The sequence below is a fragment of the Tauraco erythrolophus genome, chromosome 4 (genome assembly GCF_009769465.1).
Source record: "Tauraco erythrolophus isolate bTauEry1 chromosome 4, bTauEry1.pri, whole genome shotgun sequence".
NCBI lineage: Eukaryota > Metazoa > Chordata > Aves > Musophagiformes > Musophagidae > Tauraco > Tauraco erythrolophus.
In genome coordinates, this window is record NC_141468.1 from 46,694,255 (window position 1) to 46,712,776 (window position 18,522).

Genomic DNA, 18,522 nt, shown 5'->3' on the forward strand with positions numbered 1-18,522 from the left:
AATGTCTGCTAGGCAATTCATCAGGGGGCTGGGCAAAATCCAGCTCACCATGGAATGTTGCTATTTTGAAAAATTAGGAGGACTTCTTTGGTCCTGAGAAGTGCTGCCCATGCTGTCTGCTCAACAGGGCAATGTGGCTGCTGGAGAGGACTGATACTGACTCTTTGAATCAGGAGCAAAGCTTTGACTTCATACCCAATGCTGGAGCTGAATTTGCTTATGGGGCACATGACCTCTCAACAGTTTTCAAATTGTGAGCCAAACTGCTTTGGATCGTCTAAGTCAGGTTCCCATGAAGCAGTGAGTGATTTGACACATTCAGTGATGTGGTATAGCTGACCTTATATAAATAATCTGATTATTTTTTTTTCTCTTCAGTTTCCAAAATGTTTCATTCCAAACAGAAATTGCCTCCTCAGAGGGGCTGATCTAGAGCACTAACCTATTGCAACAATCATAGGTGTAGTGGGATTTTTTGTATAGTTCAAAAGAAAGTGGGACTTGGTTCTGATGCCATCCTTTTGTTAGCAAGTAACTGCAGAAGGAAAAGAAATTCTGTTGGTTCCTTCAGTTTAATACAATCCACTGGGTAGAGATGTTTGCATTAGAAAAAAAGGCATGTTTTTAAGGGAAAGGACAACTAGCAAAAGGAGCAGTTTATCAAGTGTTGCGGTGAGATCTCTCCACTGAAAGTTTTAAATTCAAAATCAATTTTCTGTAAGAACTACACTCATAAAAATGGAATAGAGTGAGAGAACTCTTGATTTTCTTTATGCAGATCAGGCAAGGCAATCACATATATGATCATGTAATCTATGACCGATTAGCAGATGATACAGTTTTGTCATTTTCTTGATGCAATGTGGATAAACACATTGCAATATTACAGAGTTAATGTGTTTTTAAAATGGTGGATCGGCATCCAACAGCTACAAACAACAGGAAGAGTCAATTAGGTGCTCTGCAGTGCTTACAAGGAGTAACAGCAGACATCAAACAATAAATTACTGGAGTATTTCAGAAAAATCGGGACTCATTTGGAGTCAAGTGTAGGTTTGTGTCGCCTGAACACTATGGTGAATCATACCTGGTGGTGGTGGTGATGGCTAAATGGGAAACTAGAAAAAGAAATCAATGAATAAATAACATTTTCAATGAAAACACTTGTTTTTCCTTTAGAATTTCACAAGTTATGGTAACGACAGTGATGTCAGTATGTCCCAGTCTGCAGTTCTGGATGACTTGGCAAAATACAGCCATTATACTCTATGGTTAACTGCAAGCACAGCTATTGGAGATGGAAACAAAACCAGTGAAATAATAGACGTGTATACAGATCAGGATAGTAAGTTAATGACTTTTTTAATGCTCAATGTATATTAGTGCTTTCATTTATTAAATGTTCTCTAACTTTAAAATGAGTTACTATTATGATGTAAAAATTATAAAAAAATCCAGTGAATACTATTTTCAACATTGCAGTGTTTTGCTTTGCAAGACAGACATTTTAATCTGAGCCTTTGCTTTGTAGTACTAAGAATGTATTGCAAGCTTCTTCTCTGGATATGAGCAATAAAAAATAATATTGTCTTAAACCATCATTAAGACTCTTTTGTTAATCAAATTTAACATAGCTTATTATTCATATATGCCTTCAAAATGTTTTTCTTTTAATAGTGAAGCATAAATTATTTTTAAAAGTTGTACAAAATATTACAAATGAGATTTACAGACTAATCATACTTTGGGCATTTATTTCTGTTTTGGTTTTGGATGCTTTATTACTGTAATCCATGCATTTATTTTTTGCTTATTATCTCTCATAGTCCCAGATGGTTCTGTTGAAAGTCTGGTCTATCAAAACATTTCCTCATCTTCTGTAAATGTAAGCTGGCTTCCACCATCCCAGCCAAATGGCTTAGTCTTCTTTCATGTTTCTCTAAGTTTATTGCAACTGGGAACCACTAAGATACGGTCCTTCCTTACTTACAACACAAGCATCATTTTTGACAATCTGGATAAATATGCTGATTACATTCTGAAAATCACACCAGCCACTGAAAAAGGATCTTCTGAACAGCATGCTCTAAGTCTGCATATAAGAACTGATGAAGATGGTAAGATATTTTATTCATTCCTAAGGAAATGTAGGAAAAAAAAAAAGGCTTTCTAGAAGGAAAAAAAAGATTATTGTGTTTATTTTTCTTGTGTTACTTAACGTTTTTTTATTATACAATGACACAAAAAACTGCTACACGTTTCTGTGCTGAGACCATGAAATAGAATTTTCCACTCAGAATGCAACTTTAACTGATAGCTAAAAGACATTTTTCATTGTAACTCATATTTTTCTGAAGTTATTCTTGTTTTTCTCTTTCTTATTTCTTCATGTAGTCCCAGAATCAGCACCTATAATCAAAACATTTTCAAATCTCTCAACTACCTCAGTTATGCTTTCGTGGGACCCACCTGTTAAGCCAAATGGTATTATAATAAGCTATGATTTAAATTTATTTGGGCCAGAAAGGAATAACTCATTCTCTACCACCAATCATTTTATCATCTTGGAAGACCTTCTACCATTCACATTATACAGTATTTATGCAGCTGCAAGAACAATAAAAGGACCTGGTCCATCTGCCGTGCTTCAGTTCTACACAGATGAGTCAGGTAAGCAAATTCAATTGTAACCAACTTGAAATTTTGGCCCTACATTATTGCATTCGTCTTAGAGCTGAACATCAGACCTGGAGAGAGTTGAGATGAAAGATTCATTTTCCATTGGTCTTTTCAGAAGAAGGATACACTACAAGGGAAGTCTTTTCTGAGTTCTCCTTCTCCTGCCACAGTGTTCAAGAGGAGGTCACATTCTGCGTAGGATTACAAAAATAACTTCAAGGAGAAATGTCTTTTGTCTTTGAAACATGTCACAGTTTGCCCAGTGTCAGGGATTTTAAAGCAATCAACAGTATCTTTCTCCTCATCCCTCCATGTAACTGAAAAACGATAAAACATGGAAATATTTCTGACATTCTTACAGGTCTCCTTTATAAGGATCTCATCTCACCTGCATCGTAAATGATGTATCTTGTAAATATATATCGAGTTGTACTCTATATAAGATGTAGGAAGAAAAGTATATCACATTCCAACTGTATATGTAATACAAATTTTGTCAAATACCTTAGTTCTGATAACGGGGATATTTAAGTGATGAATAGATTTCTTAGATCTCTGAGAAGATCCCTTGCTGACTAAACATGTGTTCCCAATTAATTGAATTTGCTTCATGCTAAAAAGAGAGAAAAATATTTAAATAGCAAGAAAGTACAGTTTTATTGAGTGCAGATACAACGGACAACTAGCAAACATGTGTTCTCCTGCTTCTCCAAAATGTTTAGTTTTGCCTGGATTATTTGTAATTTGGAACTAAAGAGCATTTCTCTTTTGCAGTGCCATTAGCTCCACCTCAGAACCTGTCCATTACCAACTACACTGCAGATTCTGTGTGGCTAAAATGGGATCCGAGTCCTCAGCCAAATGGTGTTATTATGAGATATAATTTTAAGATTTATCAAAACAACACTGGAAAACTGTTTTATCAGGTATGTTTATAATTAACAGTGTTTAATTTTTTAAAATATTTTTTTCATACTTTACAAACGAGTGTTTTAAATGTCTGTTATGCTCCTAGAATTATGAAATTCCTGTTTGTTGAGACAGTTTAATTTCCCTTCCAACATGCCTGTAATTCAGTTTATAAATTAGATAGGAAAAAAATGGTTAGATCTTAATTTGCTTTGAGCTTCTAATATTTAATTAATAATCAGCTTTATTAATCTTTAGTTAATATTTCAGTGTAAGTTTGATGTTAGAAAACGACAGAAGCAATTCGTTTTTGTGGCTGCTTTGTTTAGCTATTTAGTATCTGTGGACTTTCAAGAGTCGAAAGAAGGAAAGAAGGTTTGCTTTTTTATTTTTACAGAATAAGAATAAATGAATAAATTTTAACTTAAATAGATGCTGTTAAAATTACATATAGAAATCGATCAAGGCATTTATATCTGCTTTAATCGAGTGGCTTGGATGGCGTCAAGAAACGCGCTATGAGCTGTAAGGGCAGCAAGCTGAGGCCAGGATTGCATCTCAGGCTTAGAAACTATGTAGTGAGTTCTCTTCACCCGGGACACCTGTAGGAACTGCAGGGAAAAGGCATTGCTGCAGCGAGCAATGAGTTTACGACATGCAGTGTAACGTGTGGGACTGAGAAGAGCTTAATTACTCCAGCTCCCTCAGCAGTACAGTCCTTATTCCAGAGGCTTAGCATGCAAGGAAAGTGCTTGTGCTGTTGTTAAGCATTTGCATTGTGGAATTCAGTCCCCTCCGGTGGCCTGCAGTGCTGCGCTACCCCTTATGCAGTCTGCTGTTCCTCCCTGTTGTGGAATGAAGTGCTGGCATCACCCTGGTTTCTTCCATGATCCTTGGAAGAGGGCAAGCACAATACACATACAGAAGAGGAACAGTGTTTTCTGCAGCCAGCTGCCTTTGGAAACACATTCTTTTGAGTGTTCATGGAGGCCACCAAAGATTATTCCCCACTGTCTGTCTGGGGCAGGCTCAAACTCAATTACACTACAGGAACTAGCTGGAGCGCTTGAATGCGTCTGCTATGCACTACATTTCTTCATGTTTTGTAATGTTATATGGGCAAGAAATTAGATTTAGGTTGTGGCAGCAAGACAGGCAGAGCAATTTATATAGAAATATTTTAGTTAGACACTGTAATTCTCTCATAACTTGGATCCCATAAAATCTTCACCAGGTTTTCTTGCTGAAATTCATCCCTTTCCCTGCTGCTATTATAGGCCTTAACAGTTGCACAAAATATGCCTTGCATGCTCTGTGAAAAATAGCTACCAGGAACCGAACTTCGGTTTTTAGCGTTTTTTAAGGCTCCTCATTAGTCTCTGTGTCTGGCTCAGGTAAAGTAAAAGAAATGAGAAGCTATGACCCATGACCTCTTTCGCTGCAGAGGTGTACTAAGGAAGTGGAAGATGAGGGAGGGTTGATTGTGGTAGTGTGGCGGGGAGAACAGTTTACAGTATTGGTAAAAAAAAGGCACACGTGGAGTTAATCTGCTCTAACAACGCTATGGTAATTATGATACCATCCTTTATCATATCTTCCTCACAAGCCACAGTGAGAGAGAGAGAGAGAAAGGAAAGGAAGAATTTGACTCTGTGTTCTCTTTCATGGAGCTCAGGGACTAGTTTCACTGAAAGCTACGCAGAGCAGAAGAGGCAAGATTATGGCTTTAAACCTTCTGTTCGTTTCAGTGGGGTCAAGGTGAGGCCCACAGCATTTACACAGATTAATTGCATACTAATAATTTTTCCTTCCTTAAGAACATTTCAGGCTCAAACCATGAGGCAAACCTTGTTGGACTAGAACCGTTCAGCCCCTATTTTATCAGTGTCTCTGCATTTACCAAGCTTGGGAATGGCAATCAGTTCAGTAATGCTGTCCAGTTTACAACAATGGAATCAGGTTAGACGTGACTTTTTCTAAGCTGCAGTTCTGTTTATGTATATTTTCCTTGTGTGAATGAACAACTATCTTCCTCTTGTCTCCAAAGAAAATGTAACATAACACTACCTCATTGTCTCCTGCCAGTGTTAACGCCGATTCACATTCCTATTGTACCGGATAGGCTGGGTTTGAAGTTTGATGTCGGATGTGTAGAATTAGAAATGTCCTCATCTGAAATGAGAGGCTTATATGGCTACTATAAATCTTTTAATAGCATCACAGATAAAGGGAGGAAAATTAGATAGATATCTTTGCAGATCAAAGTGATAATTCAGATCCCTGTGAAAATAACGGAAACTCTAGCAGTATCAAAAGCAGCTGGACAAAAGATTGGCAAATAAACTGGGAATTGTACTAAATAAATACAAATTTAAAATTTTTATCATTTAGTTTAGGAAGGGGAGCTAGCCACTAATTAAATATCCTAATTTGTTACATCTTATTCTTCCTGACAACTGGGGAGGACTACACAATATAGCTGACTTAATTAATTAGTTAATGTTGTACAGTTTTATCTTGTGCCTTTTACATGTCTTTCAAAGTTGCAGGTTGTTTCAAAATGAAAAATTGTATCACATGAAAGTGAATAATCAACATTCACTAAAGAGAACTCAGGAGCTCTGTGGGTTTGTGAAACTGGCCTTTGTGCAAAAGTGTACCTCCTTTGCCAGGTCAGAGCAATCCCCAGGCTCATATACTTGATAAGTTCTGCCAGTGCCAAGGGACTAGAATGGGTTAAGGGGCTGTGTCTGAACTCCCAGTTTCCTTCATACTGACAGAAGAGGGAGCAGACGAGATATCAAAAGATCCCATATGGTTACTACAGTTTTTCAAGACCACACATCCAGTGAAATATTCTTTTCAGAGCCGATAAAATAGAGGTTCTGGGAAAAATTATATTGTTTATTGTACACATACACAGCAGTTATAACACCAGGAGAAATTTGGACCACCACTGAACTGGTTCAGGTTGGCTGTTGGATCCCTGCAGCTGGAGGTTGTCCTGCCCAAGAGCCATGGTTATCCATCAGTTGTCTCGTTTCATCATTGACATTCTATACTTTCTTCAGAAGTGCTGGAGACACATTGCCCACAAGACTGTGGTCTAGTCATTTTACAGTTTTTTTCTCAGATTTTATGCTCAGCTAGTTACAGCATTGCTTCCTTTCCCTCCCACCCAGAATGTGGGCAATTGCTGGATCAATTTCTCATTGAGTTCATCAAAGGGTTCTGTTTCTAGTCTTTATTAAAAGTGCCAGTTAATCTTCTTTCTTCTGCAGATGCTGCTTTTTTTTTTTAGAAAAATAGAATTTTCTTTGAACTCTGGAAAGAAAATTAATAATTTAAAATATATTCATTTACCTCTATATAGTCATAATGAACGTGTTTCCCTCTACTTCTGGTACCTCACTGACAGTATTTTCATTATTTTATGGATTCCTGGACCTGTTTCAGTAGAGGAAGTAGGTTGGAGCACCCTTCACTATGTATTCATTTTTTCTTAGCTGGTACAGCCAGCACTTTAGCCCTTTCTGAGATACTTGAGTTCATTGTTCTATTTAGTCAGTTGTTAACAGATAATTGCTTTATTTTCACCATGTGTATAATATTTCCTACATTTTATTAATTTTTTATGAGCATTTAAAAAAATTTCTCCTGCTGGAACTAGCAAGGAGGTGGGCAACAGTAGGGTAATAGTGTTGATATGAGAGCTCTGAAACCTGCCCAATGACTTCTCTGCAGGTCATGCCTCTGCTGAAAGGACAGAGATACAATACAGTGCTTAAAAGAAACAAAGCTAACATAAATAAGGAACTTCTGCTGTTGATAGTATCATGGCATATGGGATTCACACTACTATGTAGGTTTTACTACACTTCAATTAAAGAAAGTGGGGAAAATATGAGCAGATGTGAAAATAAAATTGGAGCGCACAACTAGGAAAAAGCCAGATAGATGGCCCCTTCTGTTTCAAGTACTAGAATCAGTCATGTTTGTAGTAATTGGAAGCGAACCATCTAGTGAGTACAAAGACATCTTTTTGTTCCCTCAATGTGTTTCTTTTACAGTATCAATTTTTCTGCCACTGGAATGTTTGACACTTGCTATTAAGGCTGGGTCTGCTTCTCTGTCTATATTGTTCTGTGATTACTGTTTTAACTGTGTGGGAATGTTAATCTTCAATGCATGTGTATCTTTCAAGTACCAGATGCTGTCCAGAATGTTCATTGTTTTGCAACGAATTGGCAATCGATCCTAGTGCAGTGGGACCCTCCTGCTTCATCCAACGGTGTAATTACTCATTACATCATAACAGTTGAAGGAAATTCTACAAATTTTTCATCTTATGATACATTGCATACTTTTAGAAATCTGCTTTCCAATATTACTTATGAATTTAAAATAAAAGCTGCAACATCTGCTGGTGATGGTGAGGAACAGATATGCAATGCCAGTACACTTCCAGAAAAAGGTAACGAATTATTCAAGGTGATTCTTTTGTTTCATTTAAATGATGACTATGAAACAAGCAGGCCTGAAATAGCTACTTCAATTCAGGCAGCTAAATCCTTCTGTTGTTTAAATTTCATGCTAATAGTGGATGAGGAGAAACAAGGCTTCCTCTTTCTCCTATTTTAGAATACGCTTGATAATGAGAATGGAATTAATTGCTATTTAAAAAAAGCACAGAGAGAATACCTTTTTCTGTGTTGAGAACAATAAAGCTGTTCAGAGGTTGTGCAATTAAAAAGCATTTAACTTCTTCAAGCAGACTTTTGTCCTACTCTTCATGAAGAGGATTTTTTAACAACAAAGAAAATTGTGAGCTAGATCCAAAGGAGAATGTAGACAGTATTTTGGCATTGGAAGCAAAAATTGTCACACAAAATCTATCTTCCTTTCTCTCTCCATGCACACTTCACACCTCACCTGGCTGAACTTTCATCTGGCACCTGAAACTTCCTTATGCGCTTGGAGAGGAAATTCTGTGTAAAATACAGTGTTGCTTCTGTGTAAACAGCTGTGTGCCTAGCTTCTAAACTGGAAGTGGAGAGAAGCCTAATGCCCAATCCAGGAAGTAAATGCCTGTTTCAGTTCTCTTTCCCAGTTAGCGGTGATTTCTACTCTTGAGATTGTTTCTCTTGTTCTTTTTCTTCTTCAGTGATAGTTCAGTATAATGGTAAAAAATAATGTTCAGCAAGTAGGATCCAGAACAACACTTCAGCTTCCCAGTGAATTACAGGAGCAATTACTGCATTTAGTTCCTGTTGCTGTTTCCTCTTCACTGACGTCAATTCATGCAATGGAATTGAGGAGGTCTTTTAATTCAGAACAGCTGGATCATTAGGAAACTTGAGGGTGGGATGCAGAGGGCACGACTGTATGCTCTGATGTTTAGGAACCAAACCTAGCTTTCATAATACTTTAATTGTTATTTTCATGTTATTGTATAACATAAAATATGAGTAGCAGTATTCGTTCACATATACATATGTAATGTAACATATGTATTTCTCCTGAAAGTGAGTTCTGCTCAGTTCTGTCAAATAATAGATAGAAGAGTCTATGTCAGTGAAAGGTTTTAGTTTCTGGATGACAAGTGGAGAGAGTATCTCTAATATACAGACTTGAATCAGACGTCTAAACGTGGGAGGAGATCAGACTTACACTTATGCTTAGGCTTCCTGTTGGTAGCATCCAGAGCAGCATGCACCTCTTTAGGTTCAGCCTTTGGATCTCTCATATTCACAAAGCTTTAGTGCCCCATTCTGAGCTTTGATTTCCACACTTCTTAAAATTAGACTTGCAGATGTGTATGTCTGAATGAATCTAGACCATGTCTGTATGTCGACTGAACTACTACTGCTTTGGTTCCAGATCAAATGGCTGAGCTCCAAATGAGGATAAGCAGACCAGCCTCTTGCAGGCGTTAATGCAGCCAACATAGTGCAAGTAGCCAGGGTTGTACTCTGATGACTGCCCTTCCTCATAGTACGGTCCATCCCACTAAAGCCTGACTCTATTTGAACAGTGAGGTGACACGTTCATTCCTGTTTCTAGTGAAAATGTCCTCTCACCATTGGCTTCCTGATCAACAACAGCTCCCCTACAAATTCTGCTGTTTTCTGATCCCTATTTGTCCCATCTGGTCTGGCTCTTTAGCAATTTAAGACTTCCACCTGGGTCATCTGCCCTCTTCTTTGCTGAGAAACTTCTGCCCACCAGCAGGGTTCAAAATCTACTTCTGAAGGAAGCATTGTTTAAATATCAGAGATGACCATACTCGTATCCTATAGCTTATCTATAGAATTGGAAATCCTGTAGTGAGCTTAACTGCTGCGCTGAACGTGGGTGCGTGCAAGTGTGCAACAAAGTACACTTCACAACTGCGGTTGTAACTCTCCACCCTTTCTTTTAAATCAGGGCTGCTGAACAGCTGGCCCTGATTCAGAACTCGAACTGAATCTGGGGATGGATGTGCAGGCAGGTGGGCTGAAGCACAATTAAAACTGGACTCGGGTCCAAAAACCTTTGGGTTTTGGAGGTAGTCTTATAGGAGGCATGTTATCCTCTGGTACAGAGGAGACCAGCAGGCTTCCTAGGTACCTTACTTCTTGGAGGATGGAGAAGAGGCTTCTAGTAGTGTTAAAGAGGCCTAGCACCTGGGAAAGCTAATTGTTGGGATTTCTGAGAAATTTGGAGTTGTCTATTAGTTAGTGCTTGAGGAAAGCCTGGAGAAGCTGTGGATGTAGTATTAAGCGTGGGCTTGAGAGACAGTCTGTTGTGGTCTATGTTACATAGAGTTGTACTAGCAGGAGAAAAAAAACCAAACACTTTCTTTTGTAACATGTGGTTTATATGTCTTATCACTGGAAGTTTTCCTAAGGATTTATACCATAATACATGGAGGTTTTTTTTCCACATACACTGCACAAAGCTTTTCTTGCTGTTTTAGCACTGGCTTACAAGTTGTTGCTTAGTCATATTTACAACAAACTAGTTATTATTAGAATATTTCCTTAACTCTGTTTGCATGAATTGTTTTGTGGTGACTGGGTACTAGAAATTGGAGATTCATGGTTGGGAATGGAAACAGTTTTATAGCTGTTGTCAGCTTCTTATTTATGGTGGTCTAAGATTAGTCACAGAATATGTAGCCAGCACTGAGTCACTGACAATGCATTTATTTCTGACATAAAGTGAAATCGAATTTGGCTCAGTGTCTCACTGCATAGTGTTTGACCTTTACATTCTTAGCAAGATTATTTGCCTCTCTTTTGAGGCAAATTTGTTCGTATCTGAGTACAATTAAACATGAATCATGAAGATTAAATTTATGAGGAGATTAGTAGTGTTTTATGTCTAATCTAACTCCATTGTCATGGTAAATCACTTTTGCCAGGTTGCAGGACATTATAAAAATTGTCGACTTTGTAGTGGTAATATTACTTTGTGTTTAAATATACTATACAGGGTGTGAAAGATAATACAGCAAGTAAACATGCATAAATGAGTTCGAATTTTATGACTGAATAGCTCTCCTTGGATTATTTTCAAGAAAATGCACATATTAAAATGAAATTTCATTAAGGTTGAGTGAGCTTTTAGAAGGGAGAAAGAGCCTTAAAATGGTAAGAAACTTCTCCAAAAGGCACACTAAAGCTGGGAATATTCAGTTAACTTGCAAGTCTGGAACATGTGTAATAGTCATTCAGTTAAGAATAAAAATAAAACAATTAAAAAACCACTTGGGGAGTTCAAAACATCAATAATCAAAAGAAGACTGCTGCTGCTTTCAATTTTTTAAGGTTTTTTTCAATTTTTTTAAGTTAGAGTTTTCTTCACAGACTTTTTATTCATCTCTGAAAATATTAATCATGTTGATCATAGTATTAAGACATGCCGAGTAATTTTTCCCCGCTTACTGCTAGTCCTGCTTAATGTTATAATTGAATACAGAGTCTTGGAACAGGTTGAGACCCCCATTGTACTGCAGTGACACTCCTTACCATTTGTTTCTACTAAACAGAGATTCATTCATAACTTTATGAATGAATGACTTTTCATTCATTCATTTAAAAGAAATATGACTAGGAATTTGTCCAGGAAACGTTTTTTTAATTTAATCTGTGCTTAATTTTGCTGGCCAATACTAACCTGTAGCTATACACAGAAGTATGCCTTGTGCATGAAGGAGAGTAGTGCCTAAAAGGATTGGTAATAGGAAAGTTTCTTAGGTCTTTCGGTATGGAGGTGGCAAATTATCATCACCTGTTATTACTTGTGCACAAAATGAATGTCTTTACTCTCTGCACAGGGGAACCTTTAAAGATTCTGGGTTTGCACCTCCAAGATGGAGGTGCGCGTTGGAAAATGTGGGCCTTTTTTTCATCCAGGCCTGTGAGGAGCACAAAAGGTAGTATAGGCTTAAAGTCTTCATTTAAGGGCTTAAAGTTCCTTCATATCCAAGGAAATGCTCTGTTTCCTTCACCATAAATCGTTTTCTTCGGATGCAGCAGCTCATGAGTTGGAGTTACATGTATTTCCTCAAACGTGTGCGACATATCCAAAAATTGTTGCGTGAATCATGACTAAGAATCTTTGAAACGCTTCTTTCCAAGATGACTGAAACTTGGGGCTTTTTACCAGATTTTTATTTTCTTAATGTATTGTGGATTTTTTTTTTTTTTTAATAGATTTTCTGAATAGATGGTATTTCCAAATGTCAGTGAGTGGCTTTGATGTTTATGGCAAATCTTCACTAGACAAATGCGATGATCACTGCCAATGAAATTGCATTGATGTTATTTTTATAATCAGGTAGATAAAAATAGAAGAATCATGTAGTGTAGGATGAAAGAAATATTTTTTTAAGGTCTAGGTCATCTCTAGATTAATGTATAAGAACTGGTCGTGACATATACATACAAAGCTGACATTGACAGCATTTACAGGTCAAATAAATTGCTTGCTGAAAAGTAGACAGTGGTCTCATTTGTTAGAAAGCTGAGCATTCTTATTTAATTTCAGACTCAAATACTAACAGCTTTTCACTACTTTTCTAAGCTTAGCTTCAAGGTGTGCATTTCTACTAGGATTTGCAGGATTTGATTTTTCAGTGCATAGGTCCCATGGTTAGCGATTGAATTTTCTAATGTTCTAAGGACTAAGAGACACAGTCCAAGGAGGCTTTTTTAAGATGTGTTCTCAACTGTACAATTTCTTTTAAAGCATGTCTGATAGTATCAGTCTCAAGTCATGGGAAAAATAGTCTACAGTTTTTCATATTTTTATGTTAGTAAAATCATTTGGGACCTATTTGTGATGGCCTTGTTCATACTGAGCAGGACTTTATATCATGATGAGACCCCCTGAAATCAGCAGTCTGTACTAGAGCACTATTTAGTATGTTCAAGGATGTCAGCTTAACCCAGGGAACTCCTTTGGGTAACTAAGCTTTCAAAAAATTAATAATCCATACAGAATATGCACTTTCTTTTCAAATGCCTCAGTTTTCTGAAGACTCTTGTTGTGTGCACGCTGCTATCTGTTCTACTTTGTTCTTCACTTTCCTCCTATTGATGCTCTTAATACCACCCAACTGACTTCTAGGCAGCCGCCGTTCTTTTAATCCAAAGTCCAGCTACCAGCAGCTGTTCTGTGGGCAGATTTTTTTTTATTAACTTCGTTAGGAACTATGCCATATCATATTACCGTCTTCTGTTCCCGGCCCGCGCAGCTGTAGTCACTGCTTTCCACAGAAGTCTTTACAGAAAGCTGTAACTTCTTTCTTTTCTCAGTAGGTTTTTTTTTTCTGCGTGTCCTTTGCTGCCCTTAGGATATCTTTGCATTGTGAGTAAGATTTTTCTACTGAGTATTTCTGTTGCTTTAAACCAGTTCCACTAGCCCAGTTCAACTTGATCTGAGTCTTTCCACAGTCCTGGTGCTTTTTCTGTGAGGAATTTCCTTTCATTTAGGTTCTCAAATAAAAACTTAATCTCAGAGCAGTCCACCAGCTTTGGAAGGGCTGATTAGCATTGCAGCCAGATGAGTGTAGGGAACCGGGGCCAAGATCTGTGAAAGTATCTTCTATTTAGGTGCTTAGCTTCCTGTCAACTTCAGTGGGAGTTAAAGCACGTAAATAGGTTTTAGGAGCTTAAAATCCCATGTGGATCTGGCTTCAGGCACTTTTTGTTGTAGTTTGGCCATCATGTGGACAATGGTGGACGAACCTGAAAACACCTCATTCCTCCTCCAGTCCAGAAACTGAATTCACCGGCATTTCATGGCCAGGCTCTCTGCCAGCTCCCTGGCTGGCTTTCAGAAACTGAATTACAAGCTATTAAATGGAAAACGATGGAGTACATTGCACTAAAATTTTCACACTTTGAAAAGCTCCCTACTCCTAGAGCTAGTGGAATGATAGCAAATGCAATATAATTCAATAGGGAAAGAATGTCAGATATATGATGATGAGATTTAAGGCATCCTACCTCTGATTCCTGGGAAATTTAAATATGGGATTAGCACTAGAATGCCAACTAGCTAATCAGAGCACAGACCTAGACAATTAGTGTCCTACAGCGCCACAAACACAGCCTTTTTCATGCGTTTTCTTTAAGTGCATGCTTCTGGAAACCAGGAAGAATAATAAAGTTCCTGTGAAGTGTACAGCAGTGCAGCACTGTATAAGACCAGACACTTAAGTCTTTGTTACGGTTCCAATTTAATATGAAAGAATAATTGACAAAGATGCAATTTTTTGGCTTTAATTGTTTTTACTGTGAACAGTGATCACTTCATCATAGTTGAGTCATGTTTAGAAAATTTAAACAAGCTGCATGATTACTCTAGGAAGCATGGAATGGTTTGTTCAAATCAGTACCATCTGCGGACAGAAAAAGTTGGGGGAATTTTAGTCATTCTTGAGGAATGGAAATCTGATTCTCCATGCTAAAGTAATTGTAATCCTCTTTGTACCTGTAACCCAATAGCATAGTTGTCTTGAAACTGTCTCATTGAATATAATTGTCAAATGCAAGAGACTGTGCCACTGGGTGTCACTGCTCCTCCCTGTGGCCCTTGGAGCAAACCTCTTTGATTTGCTCTGGATTCAGATCACATCTTTTCATTTACATTTGTATTTGATTTATCTAGGTAACAAATGAGATAAAATGGACTAGATTTTAAACTGACTAAGGCTCTGATTCCATTTTCAAGGTCTGTCTAGGCACTAACAGAGAAAATTTTCCTGTCTTCTGCCAACTGACCTTTTCTTCCTTGAGCTTAGTAAACTGAAAAAATGATGACATAAAATAGCAATAAAAGCTTTTGAGTGATAGACGTACTTGTCTAATCAGTCTGTTAGTATGATACCTGCAAGTTAATCTTTCCAAATTATGGTTTATATGCAGTGTTACTCACTGAGATAATCACAGATACTATCTTCAGCCTTGTGAGGGTAATCTATATGGGCTCCCTCTGTTGCCGGTCGGAAAAAGGACACATGGAAAGAGAAACATCATTTTTCTGCCCTCTATTCTTTACCTCTCTCTCTCTGTGAGTTTATCTCTTTCTGCCAAATTCAAGGAGAGCTCATGGAAGCTAGCTTTATTAGACTTTATTAGACTATTATTCCAAACGTGCCAATGCTGGCCATTCCCATCGCAGCAAGAGTTCCTGGGGTCATGTGCCCTGGAAGATGAGGTCATATTCCTTGTCTAAAAAGGCATAATCCTCTCTGAGTCAGAAGGAGAAGAATTGAATTTTCTTAAATTCTTTTAATTTTTGTGTGTTCTGATGTCTTTAGAATTGCTGACTCTTAATTTTTTAATTCCTGAAATGTATAGTATTGTGTCTTAAAAATACTTCAAGTTCAGAGTTGGACTGGGTGGTAAGTTTTATTTCGCTCGAATAGTTTTATCCATTCTAGCTATCCATGATATTATCATCATCATAATTGAGTGTGTAAGATTCATATTATTTACAGTATCTTAATAGATATTCATAACTTGTATTACAATAGAGTGGAGGATTTTTTAAGGAAAAATACAGATTTTTTCATGGTAACCATTGAACATGTCTCTGCCTTTCTTTTCCATTAACTAATGGTCAAAGTAAGCCCTTTCTTGTAATCTACACAAGTAGCAAACACAGTTTATAGGGCTATTATGAAAATTTTGCAGTGTTTGGTTTTTTGAAAGTGGACAAACTGAGAATTACGTCTCCAAAACTGTAATCAAGCAAGAAGGTTACTGCCTGTTTTGTTTTTATTTACTAATTCCTGTACTTCTCTTCATGTTATTAACAACAGAGCAAAACAACTTTAATTCTGATAGTGTGGAGTGTGATGATAAAAGTTACTTCTACCTAAGATTTTTGTCTTGGACAGTTTGTTCTTGTTCCATGTCACCATGTAGGAGGGTGGGTGTGTATGGGGCTGTTGTGTGCTGCGATGTTGTGTATGTGTGCATGAGAGCTGAGCGGAAGGACAGGGGAAGCGCCCACAGTTCCTGTGGCTGACCCTTCTTCTGAAGGCTCCACCTGCTTTGGGCTCATTTGAAGGGATTTGAATTTCTCAACCTTTTCATCGTCACAGCTTGGTGCGACTCAGAACTTAGGTTTCTTGTTAAATATTCATATTTAATGGAGAGGCTTCAGCTTGTTATATTATGATGATTTTTGTAAACAAGTTGTTGCAGATGAAAGCAGAGATCAGATATTCCCACAAGGCTGAAAAAAACCCAGAGTTTTCTCTTTCTTCCCCAGTAACGTTGGTCTGGGATTCTTTTATTCTTTATGTAAGCCTTGGGGCTTCTTAAGTTTCAGTTTGAGGATGTATCATGTGTTTTTCTTTTACCAGTGATACTTCTTCCCCCAAAGACTCTAAAGCACTCTTTAAAGCTAAGTGCACACAATGCTTTCTGAGCTGATTTCTCTGCACAGTTTTTGCCACAGAGAGTATTAGTATTATCTTACAGAGTCTTAGAGATAATATTAGCTTAACTGTGTGACTATGTGATATAGCACAAAACCATATGTTGCATCCAGTCTGCGAAAGCTGGGAGTACTTTTTTGGCTTAATATGGATATGGATAAATGTGAGTGCATGTGTGTATGCGTATGTATGCACATCCATGCACCACTACTGTCTCCATGCACATTAATATAACCTGTATATGCCCGTGTATACATATGTATATAAATACATAGAAGCAACGTTTTGGGGAAGTTTCTTTTTTTCCTTTGTATTGCCATACCATTTAGCTCTTCCTATTGGTGTTCTTTTAATTTGTTGTTTGCTGAACAGCTTGCAAAGCACTTTTTAAAGACAGACAAACATATTGCATGTATTGATACTTTCCATTCAGAAGGTGAAACAGGACACTTCTGAAACCTTGAGGTGTTGCTTGAGGATTTCATATGTTACCAAGAGAGAGGGAGACGAGTACTTCTAAGCGAGAGGTGAGGAATCCCAGTTAGCAACAGCAGTAAAAGATGCTATGGGTAGGCCAAAAATAACTTTGCTTAATATTCCCTCCTCTAGTTGAGACATAGCCCCAAATGTAGCAAGTGCAATGTCACACCTCTCAAAGTTGCCCCTGCATGCCACACCTAAAAGTATTTTTCTTTATTTTGAAAGCTATAGTAAATGCACGTTACCTGTATTTGTGCAGCGTGATTTACACCAGTGGAATTACTCTTATTAACCATATGAAATTGCATCTTGGTCTTTAGACATTCTTAATGAAAATATTTTTTCAACACTGGATAAAAGCGTTATGGCTGCAATCACTTTTCATTCTCTTACAAGTGTTTTGATTTGTAGTTCCTAGTGCTCCCAGGGATATTGTTTTTTCCAATGTGCAATCAACAAGTGTGACCTTGAATTGGAGATCACCGAAATCTATCCTTGGCTACTTTCAAAACTACAAGATTACTACACAGCTGCAGTCCATCCACTGCAGTAACTGGGAAACTAAGGAATGTATTGAATATGAGATGCATCAATATTTATACGAAAACCTGGTGGATGAGTGCATAGAAGAGACAGTGTATGGACTCAAAAAATACAGATGGTACAGATTTGCAGTTGCTGCCAGTACGAATGTTGGTTATGGCAGTTCTTCACCTTGGATTTCTACACAAACACTTCCTGGCTGTAAGTAAGGATGTTTGCCATGTGCTATAATGCTATAGAAATGTGATGTTCACCTAAATAAGCAAGAACACTTGGTAGAAGTTATTTCTTGGTGAAGAACATAGATGAAGTTAAATAAGGATTTATTGCAACTCTTCACGTATGAAATATCATGGTAGGAATCATGAGGTAGGTATGAATACTTGACGCTACTTCAGATTTTAATGCCTCTTGGATCCTCTACTGTTTTTACTGCTTACCCAACAGCAATTTCATTCCTCAGCCCTACACCACATCTAGAATTGGTAAGTCTGAATTTTGTCTACTTTGGGTTGATATGCCATTTTCAATCCACGTCCACATTCTGGATGTGTCAATGAAAAGTAGTCACTTTTTTTTTAATTCTTTGACTAAAAGCCTGTTCCCTAATGTCATAACACTTTCCTGAAATTCTGCTGTAATTTCCTGGCAATAGAATTTAAGCAATAGTTTCAGAGGAATTCAGATTTCTTTCCAGTACCATGTCCACCTAAAGAGACTACAAATCAGAGTAGCCATGTAACACCTACAGGACTGTCATGATACATATTAGGACTGTCATGCCTCAGCAGAGGATTTCAGTTTTCAAGTAGGAGAAGTGTTCGTTGTCACAGATATCTAAGTCATCACTAGATATTTGAGATAAGGAGATGTGAAACATAAATTATTTCGGAAGTTGTCATGTCAACATATGACCTTCCCTCTGAGTCCACAGCCAGCCTAGGTCAGAGCACATCTGAGATGTGGCCTCT

At 37.6% G+C, this 18,522-nt stretch overlaps 1 protein-coding gene across 1 annotated transcript in view; it reads left to right on the plus strand.

Moving 5' to 3' along the window:
- PTPRQ (protein tyrosine phosphatase receptor type Q) overlaps positions 1-18,522 on the plus strand; it is a 109,548-nt gene that overhangs the window by 42,987 nt on the left and 48,039 nt on the right. Inside the window, 7 exon segments of the mRNA XM_086610727.1 lie at positions 1,180-1,345; positions 1,827-2,117; positions 2,395-2,670; positions 3,454-3,605; positions 5,406-5,547; positions 7,793-8,062; positions 17,420-17,752. Of these exon segments, the coding sequence (XP_086466853.1) occupies positions 1,180-1,345; positions 1,827-2,117; positions 2,395-2,670; positions 3,454-3,605; positions 5,406-5,547; positions 7,793-8,062; positions 17,420-17,752 (1,630 nt within the window).